Raw genomic sequence first — 9,792 nt, forward strand, 5'->3', positions numbered from 1 at the left:
CTTTCACCCAAGTCAACTCTCACTTTCTAGCCTGGCTTTCTTGCCCTCCCCCAAATCCCTCCTTCTGCTGCTTAAGCTTGCTTCCTTCCTGAGTTGCCAGTTCTTGGAAATAATTGAGCTACCCCCCACCCCTCCGCTGTTGGACTCATCTCCAATTCCTTTTCCAAACCTTTGATCACTTGGTGGCTTATGGTCCAATTTCTCCACTCCTCCTGCTAAACGTGGCACTCTGCATAGGACAGTGTATTCTAATCATTAGTCTGGGGTAGAATGGTACCACAGTTTTCTCATTCTCAGGTCAACTACCATCTTCTGTCGGTTCTTCTGATTGTTTTCATCCTGAAGCCTCCAAAGGAGGAGGGGGCATTGGCAGGGGATAGTATTAACTGATAAACAGTTTTAAAAGATCAATTCAAATGTATGCATTCTTGGTATATACCAGCAGATGGGCTGTGGGTGGTTATTTTTTATTGCATTACTGTCAATTTAGATTTGGGTTGTGAGTGGAATAGGGTGGTCTGACCCTGTGGTGGGAGGTGGGTGCCTTTGGAAAGCAAGAATGTGGCTTTCGCTTTTCCTATCAAATTTTCCTTTTTTCTAGTTGATTTGGCAATTCATCTTAAGGAATGGGCACCTGCTGTTTTGGCAGTTCCTTGGAAACAGTTATCAGTGTTTGTTTCCTGATGCCTAGCAGGCCTCTGGGGTGCAGCTATGATGTTTAAGTAAACAGGCCACTTGCCCATTCAGCTGGCAGCTTAATGGATGCCTACGCTCAGATCTTCTCAAATCTCTTTGTGGTTGAGAGCCTGCCAGGCCTAAGAGGTGGTGAAATGAGCTGAACAGGGACAATGACAGGTGCTGCAGAAGCCTTCCTGGACTGAGGGGGTGGGTGGAGTTCGGGACCCAAGGTGTGAATATACAGGCACAGTTGGTCCAGGTCCCCAACACCTGTTTCCCTCCCCTCTCCTCTCCATGTGATAGAGGCTGGGGAGAGTTGGTGTTTCCTCCATGTAACAGATGGTCCCTGCACCCGGGAGGAGGCAGTGGGTTATGGAAGCAGGTTCGATGGAATGGTTTTACCTGAAGGAGGTGTTAGTCTCTAAATAACCATGAGTGGGCTTATAGGAATTAGTCATAATTGAGGTTTTTTTTTTTTTTTTCTCTGAGATAGCTCACAGTCATGTTATCTTATGACCAGGGTGTCTTGAATATGACACCCCCTGTACGTGGATAATTATATAGTACCAAAAGGTATAGAAAGTACATGCACATACTCAAGTTTTCCTGTTAAAAATAATCCAGCAGAGAGCTGTGAGAACACATGACTTTGCTCGTCAAAGTTGTTAAGGAAGAGGTTTCTAAGTTACCAAACTCACTGACAGTTAAACCTTCCCGAGGCTTGTGTGGGAGTTAGAAGCCAAGTCTGTGATAATTCTGTAGAAGCTGTGGCAAATTAATAGCCATTCCCCGAGGAGGGGAAGGTGGGCAGAGAGGGGAGCTGGTTTCCCAGTCCAGCTTAGCTTTGGCAGAACCGTTGGCCAATTAGGACCTTCTCATGCCATCCTGAGTTCAAGTGCAGAGCTGCTTAATTACAAGTGAAAGACTTTAGAACTAAAGTAAAACTAAAATATGTTTATAAAAAAACTCGTTCTTCACAGTTGATCATAAAATAGATTAAATTAACGAGGAGATGGGTAGTCTTTTTTGATGCTAAGGAGAAGGCTCTTGAACTCCCAGCAGCCAGATTGGGTGTGAAAGACTGGTGAGAAGTGGAAAGTGCGGACAGACTCAGTCTGTGAGTAGAATGGAGCAAGCATACAGGCCTTTAAGTCAAGAAAGAGAGGGGAGATTTGAACTGAGTAGGACTTCAGGAATGTATAGGGATATTGTGTTTCGTTTGGTTGTGGTTTTAGTGGAGAGGAAGAAGATACTCCCTAAAATTAGGCAATAATGGTAAGGCACACAGAATGGTAATGTCAGAGTGCAAATCTGAGAGGCTTGAACTACCTTGTTCAGGATTGTGTGATGAAGGTAGCTTGCAGTAAGTGAATTCGAGGTAAGTATACAATTAAAGTGTGGAGTTAGAAGAAATTTATTAGGAAGCATTTATTTCACATTTTTGAGGCAATTTCATAGGCTGTAGCTCACTGAAATCAACCTTCCAGCATTTCTGTGCAGTGCGCAGGGCAGGATGAGTCCCCAGATTCACCCAGCTGGTGAGAGGTGACAAGAAGTGGAACCACCAAGGATGCTCTGGGGAAAGGCTCTGAAGCCACAGGTAAGGCTTTTGGACCAAAAATAATACAAAGCACTCAACAAGCAGAAAAGCAAGAACAAAAGCAAAAGAAACCTTACCACTTAATTAAGCCTTTACTGTGTGCAAAACCCGCTGCTTACGGCCTTACCTACATTATTTCATATTACTGTCCTCATGTTGCAGATAAAGAGACTGATGTTCAGAGGTGTTTAAATAATGTCTTCAAGGTCATATAGCCAATCCTATAGATGAGGAAAGTGACATAGCAGAAAGGTCAAACAGTTGTCCCATGGTCACATGGCTAGCTCTCGGCAGAGCCTGAAATAGAACCCAGGTCTTATGACACCGGCTCCTGTGTCCTTTGCACCCAAACATGCTGCTTCTTGGGGACATTGAGGCACTGGGAAGTTACCAGAAGGTCTTTAGAGGGCTGGGAGAGACCTGGTCAGCCTGTGGGCAGAGAGAGCAGCGGTCACAGTGGTGGTCACGATTCAGAGGGAGGCAGGGAGCCCAAGACATTGTGGTGTCCAGGGAAATATGCAGCCTGGGACTGGGAGGAGGAGGTGGTGGTAACCGTGTTAGCAAAGGGGCCACCAAGATGGCGAGGAAAGAGGGGGAGACCTGATTTGGCAATTCTGGGCCTGCACAGAGAAATGCTCACGCCTCCCACCACGCGTCAGAACACTGCTTCCGTGTGATTTTGCCAGCGCTCATGAGCACCCCTGGTGGAAAAGCCAAATCCAGAGGCCCCCAAAGTGTTTACAAGGTAGTTGGGAAGACAGAAATGTAAACAGCTAAGGAAGAGACAGACTGTGGTAAGTGCTGGGGAGACGCCAAGCCCCATCCTCAAGAACAGGACCGGGTGTCACAGGACCTGGGTTCTATTTCAGGCTCTGTTGCTAGCTGGCTTTGTGACCATAGGGCGATTGCTCTGCCTTTCTGGCTCACACATCTATAGAATTATGTGCCCAGAGTCCCCTTTGGAGTTGGTCTAGGACGGAGTTTGGTAAGTGATGGCTAACGGGCCACATCCAGCCCACCAGCCATTTTTGTGTGGCTCGTGAGCTAAGAATAGCTTTTACACTTTTAAATGGTTGAAAAAAATCAAAAGAAGAAAAATATTTTGTGCCACGTGAAATTCAAATTTCAGTGTCCATAAATGAAGTTTTATTGGAATACAGCCACCCCCATTGATTTACATACCGTCTATGGCAGCTTTCACACGACAAGGGCAGAGTTGAGTAGTTGTGACAGACTGTATGGCCCACAGAGCTGAAAATATTTACTATCTGGCCATTTACAGAAAAGGTTTGCTGACCCCTGGTCTAGAACCTGAGTACCTCTCTGTGAGTTCTGGCCAGTGGGCGGGTCAGCAGTGGGGCCTCCTGCTCCTCTCCCTGCAACCGCTAATGACCAAGTTAGGGCAGTGGAGGGATCCTGCATTAAGTGATTTGTGCAGATCCACTGAGCAAGACTGAATGGAAAGACAGTAGGAAGGAACATGAAGTAAGGGCAAGCTCTGGGTAGGTGGGAAAAGAGTAAGTAAAGGATTGAGGGAGAAAGGGAAAATGGGGGTCACTGAGGGCGGCTCTTCTGTGGTGAATCCTAGACCAGAGCCCACCCCGGGAGCCAGCAGATTCCCCGGAGCACACCAAACCCGGCCCTGCCTCAGGATTTGCCCGCGCTCTTCTCTCGCCTGGACACTTGGTCCTAGATCAAGAGTGGGCAACTGTGGCCTGTGAGCCAAATCTGGCCTACTTTCATCTTTGTAAATAAAGTTTTATCGGAACACAGCTGCAATGGCTGGTTTACGTATCATCTCTAGCTGTTCTTGTGCTACAGTGGCAGGGTTGAGTAGTTGGAACAGAGACCATGTGGCTCCCAAATCCGAAACTATTTACAGAAAAAGTTAGCTGACCCCTGCTGTAGACTGTACCATGGCTTGTTCCTTTTCATTATTCTGGTCTCTCAGCTTAAAGAACCATCCCCCCCCCCCAGTAAAAATAAGAATTAGTCTCCCACCTTAGTCACCTTCTGGTCCAATGCTTTGTTCATTTTCCTCATCACACTTATTACTCTTTGAAAATATCGATTTACTTGTGGGTTTAACTCTTGTCTTTCCTCACTGTAACAATTTAAGTTGCAAGGACTTTGGTTGACTGATAAATTCCAAGTGCCTGCAATGAATGAATGAATGAATGAATGAATGAATGAATTGCAGCTGATGCTCCTCTCCAGATGCCAGAAATCCAGGGAAGCCTCTGGCCCCCAACGGTAGCTGGTCGGTTGGTGGTTATTCTGGCACTTGGAGAGTGAATGGCTCGGATCCAGGAGTCCCAGGAAGTTTAATCCATGGCCCCCTCTCTTTTCTCCTGCTTCCTTAGGGGTCTTGAGAAGCAATGGCCACAGAAGCCCCTGTGAACATAGCCCCCCCTGAATGCAGCACTGTGGTCAGCACGGCAGCTGACAGCCTCGTTTGGCAGCCAGACTCGCTAAACATGCACGTCATAAGGCCCAAGTCTGCCAAGGGACGCACGCGGCCCAGTCTGCACAAACCCCAGGGTGCAGAGGTGGGCTCTCGCCGCACACTGTCTTCCCTGCCTTCAGCCATTCCCTGCGACTTGCCAAGCAGCCAGAAACCAGGAGCCTGCACACCCAAATCTCCAAATCAGGGAGCTCCTGAGGAGATCCCCGAGCTGCTGCAGCAGGTGCCCTTCGGGGCTTCCTCTTCCCTCAATAAATACCCGGTCCTTCCCTCCATCAACAGGAAGACCCTGGAGGAGGGGGCTGTGGAAACAGTAGCTGAAAAGGCCGGTTCATTGCAACTGGGCAGCATCCAGGCTCTGGACCAAGAGGAGACCTGCACGAGGAAGACAAGCGAAGAAGATTCCAGAGCTCGCGCTTGTTCCCCGGAGAGGAAATTCGCGGTCCAAACCAAGAGACAGAACTCCTCCAGGGCTGGAGACCTGGAGGAACCATCAGATCAGGAGCCAAGGCTGCTGCTTGCTGTCCGATCACCTTCGGGCCGAAGGTTTGTACACCATTTCCGGCCAACTGATGACTTACAAACTGTTGTTGCTGTGGCGGAACACAAGAACAAGGCGGCCTACCGACGCTGCAGCATTGAAACGATGGAGGTGCCCAGGAGACGCTTCTCTGACCTCACCAAATCTCTGCAAGAGTGTAGGATCCCCCACAGGTCGGTGCTGGGCATCTCCCAGGAAGATGGGGAGGGGTGCCCCTGAGTCCGCAGCCACCAGCTGGGGTCCTGGGTCTCTGAGCAAGGAGCATGCTCTGGTGCCATGGCCTCCCGGGCAGCTTGGTTCCAAGTGTCACGTGAACCTGGTGCAGCTGTGATTCTCGGGACTCTCGTCTTCACAGCATCTCCTTTGAAGCAGTGAAATTTGCACACGCACTGAGTGCGTGAAGAGGATTCTCTTCCAGTTGTTAAATTCTTTCCACCACTGGAGTGAACTGGCAGGTTACCAGGGCTCTTCCTGAAACAGCTGCGACCAGGCCTCTCCTTTCCAGAGGTCTGGGTCCCTTCTGGAGCCCCTGCTTGCCTTTACAATGAATTCTCACTCTCATGAAGCCAATGGTTTGCCTTTCTGTATTTGATGCAGGATTAAACACTTCCCAGAGAGGATTCTAATCTGGTAAATAACCAGAGTTCAGGAAATGTCAAACTGGCATTTGTGTTTCTTGCAAGCATCTTTAAGAAATAGGCAGTTGACCCTATCGTGGAAGGAGCTCCTTTGCTGGGCTTAAGTTATAGAGTTTTTTGGGGATTACTGTTTGTGTGAGGTGGCTTCAGAGGAAAGGACAGGTCTTTTGCTAATACAAATCCCCTAGTACATCAACATTTCTAAAATAGTCCAAGAGCTGGAAAGTAAATTGCTTCCACAACCATGGATTAGCCAATAGCTACTTTTTAATAGAGATTGACCGGATTTTACAATTTTTGGTAGATATACGTTGTGTACAAAATTTTTCCAAAACTCAGAAAAGCCGGTGTAATCTGATTTCCTTTGCTTTATTCAGTAATGGAATCTTTTGCTTTTAACTTGCACAAGCCTACAAATCTGCACCAGTTTGTACTAAAGGCCTCCTTGGCTCATCTGGGTGTGGACACGCTGTTTTATCTCCCGGTTTCAGTGTCTCGCCTACTTCAAACACAGAGCCTCCCTTGAAGCGACAACAGTGCCCCTTTCTCTGATTTAGGATCCTCCAGATGAGGATGGTGCCTCAGTTTGTTGTCACTTTGCTGTGCCTGTGCTGGGAGACCGTGTGCCCAAGCGTCGGGTTGATCAGCATGAAGTGCCTCTGCCTGCCTTAGCCTGTAGCTGTGCTGAAGACCACAGAGTCTTGTTTTTCCAACTTTGAAGTGGTGACGTGGACAGTTTGCCAAAGTTCTCTTGTATTGTTAGTTCAGCAAGACTCCCACATCTCATCTTGATCCCTTTGTGGCCAAATCACCATTCAGAGTAGGGAACACTTGTCCCTCCCCAGACCTTGGCCATCACGAAGCCCCGAGTACCGATCTGTACCGCACCTCCTAGGTACACAGAGAAGACAGGAGTTCTAGAAGCATATCAGTGTCGCTACCTCAGCAACAAGTGTATCTTGTGCTTAGATAAGGCATGTGGTTGGAAATGTTACTTCCAGCAAATCGATACTTAGCCATGGAGATTAGCACCACCATTGTTTCTTCTGAAGGAGGCTCACCTTGTCCTAACCGCATCCCACACCAGCCAGATCACTCTAGAATAGGTTATTTTCAAATGTTTGGCAAAATTTCCTAATACCATTTCTTAAGACCATTTGTTCAGCTGCTCCTTTGACCGCCAAGGTCAGCCGGGGCTTGCAGTGCCTGGGGCAGGCCCACGCAACTGGCCGCCTCTTTGAGTTAGTGACCATGGAAGAAGGGACTGGGGGCTCGAGCCTGGTACTCCCAGTACAGGAGTTCTACCTCCCACCCAGGACCCACGCACGTAACTCTGCCTCTGATCTAGGAGCCGGGGGAAGAGCCTCCCACAGGATCACACCTACTCTGTCGTAAGAATAAAATCCCACCCACTGGGACGTGGTAATTTCTCCAGGCAGGAGATCTTTAGAAACTCCCGTGAAATGGAGCAGGTTTGAAGGAGTTAGAATCTTCTGCACTTAGGGTTTTGTGGCTGCAATTTAGCTTAGAATTTGGGGGTGGTGAAAAAATGGAAGGCATAAAGCATAGAAATATTTTAGGATATGTGAATAAAGCTAGATTTGAAGCACTTTAGTAAACGTTTTGGTGGGGGGGACAAAAGATGATGATACTAACAATAAAAACCGATTTGTGTGAAACTGAGTCAGTGGAGAAGCGTATCTTATATTTTGGCCCAGGATTTTGGCTGCCACACTCTAGTGGACGAGGGGCTCGTGAGTCGGATCCTCAGGTTTCTCCTTGGCAAAGCACTTGGCTCTGCTTTAGATCCAAGTCTTCTTCCCCAGGACTGCAGATGCCCGCCCTTCCCATAGCGCTTGCTTTCAGCTTATATCATAGCACCAAGCTTGTCTGTGTGGGAAGAGTCTCCTGAATTTCTCCCCAGAATTATTCCATGTACTCTCCTTTTGAGGTTGGCAAGAACAGACTATATCAGAATTTCAGAGTACTTGGTGGCTCTGCACCAACTAGGCACCCTGGCCTACTGGGATAAACGGGGCCCAGCACACTACTCCTGGTGGGTAGGTCAGTTTGCCCATTTTGTGGTCATAGACCTCAGTCATTCATTTAACCAACAGTCATTGAGGACCTACCCTGTGCCACACTTGGTGTCAGGCATTGGTGCCCTAGCGAGGGAGCATGGGCAAGAGATTCTGGAAACACTCTGGACTCTCAACTCAAACCGACTGAAGCTAGCGGCTGGAGCTTTGCCCGGAAGGACCCGAGAGTGAGGATCAGGCTGGACGGCTGCTGTGTCTCCTCCCCACCTCGTCAAGTGTAAAGGGAACTCTTCCCCCTCTTTCTTAGTGCTGGCACAGGAAGATTGCTCATTAGGGACGTGAACTTTGCCTAGGACAAAGCTTCATGACAAGTTATTCTGGTACTTCCCCTGATAAAGTCGAATAGGTAAATGAGTCCTGGCAGCCGAAGGAACAGCAGGAGAAATAAGTAATTCAGAATCCAAAAAGTTTTCACCAACAGATGGTAAGTGGTTTTAACACAGCAGCCCTTGCCCTGAAAGTACCTGGAGCCCCAGCCAACAGCAGTCAAGCCAGGGCAGCCCTGCTGAAGAGATGCGGGTGACCATGACCATGGGCCAGCAGTCACCCCAGAGCTCCCACATAATATGCTTCACGGACAGAGAAACCAAGCCTTGAGCTTCCATTCCAATTAAAAACCTTAAAGGTTAGTGACAGATCACTATCACTGTCATGCATCACAAAAGTAGGTGTTCCAGGAACTAAACTTTTCTTTCCTTCATGCTCTTACCACCATTTTAAATGGGTTTCTGATGTCGGCTAAAGCCTTCCTGCCCCAAGAGGCAAAAAAGTTTCTCTTTACACCATTTTTTATTGAGGTCTTCCTGATAAGTTGAGATAAAAAGGGGCACAGTTTCCTGTAGTTTGGGGTATATTTTAGATGAGCCTTTTATTTGGTAAGACGATCTACTTTTCTACCTTTTAAACAGAATTGCAAAGAAAACTAGATTGTCTTACTTTAGCATTAGTTCAGAAATCATTCTGAGAATTAAGTGGGAACATCTGTTTTCTCAGTCCACTAAGGCAACACGCTACAATCAAGTTAAAAGTTCGCGAGCCTGTGGAGCTTTGCCCTGAAACCAGAACCAACCCAAATGCCACCACATAAGCAGAAAAGGTCAGAGGCCACTGCGGAGGAGCCAGCAATCCAAGTGGAGCAGACTTCCGGTGACTCACTAACACACAAGACAGTAACTCACGTTATAAAAAGAAAATTGGGTGCTTTATTTTGTCTACACTGGTGACGTGACATTTTCCTTTCCTGATTAGGGCGGTTTCTACCAGCCCTTTCTGACGTCCCTCTGTGCTCCTCTGCCTTCAAACAGCTTAGGAAGCAGCAGTGCTCCTGAACAGTCGATGCGGAAGAACGAATCTCTGGAGGTATTTTCGGACACAAATCCTATCCCAAGAGGTTGAACAACAGATGTGACAACTGCCAATGGGTACAATTAAGCAGCCTCATTCCCGCAGTCCTGCTTAAAGGAGCACTCTGGCTGTTGTGTTGAGTAGACTGTAGGGGTCAGGATGCAGGATGGAAGACCAACCACTAGCCATTGACAGTAACCAGGGGAGAGATGACAGTGGCTTGAGCCGGGGGGTTAGCCATAGATGTCACGAAAAGCGGTCAGATTCTGGACACATAATCCATTTTCTTAAGGGAAAAACAAAAAAAAGCAAGATAGTTTGACAAGTTGGGATTTACCCGAGTGGACTTAGCTTGACCATATCACTAATGTGGACTGTTTCTGCAAAAACAAACAAACATGACAGCAACAATACAAACACATGGCAGG

General features: G+C 47.8%; 1 protein-coding gene across 1 annotated transcript; it reads left to right on the forward strand.

The window, feature by feature from the left end:
• The first annotated feature begins 4,652 nt into the window (after positions 1-4,652).
• On the forward strand, positions 4,653-5,888 carry UBXN10 (UBX domain protein 10). Its single transcript, XM_058552041.1, has one exon. The coding sequence runs from the start codon at positions 4,657-4,659 to the stop codon at positions 5,500-5,502; it is 846 nt and encodes a 281-aa protein (XP_058408024.1). The 5' UTR covers positions 4,653-4,656; the 3' UTR covers positions 5,503-5,888.
• The last annotated feature ends 3,904 nt before the right edge of the window (positions 5,889-9,792 follow it).

The sequence above is a fragment of the Diceros bicornis genome, chromosome 13 (assembly GCF_020826845.1).
Source record: "Diceros bicornis minor isolate mBicDic1 chromosome 13, mDicBic1.mat.cur, whole genome shotgun sequence".
NCBI lineage: Eukaryota > Metazoa > Chordata > Mammalia > Perissodactyla > Rhinocerotidae > Diceros > Diceros bicornis.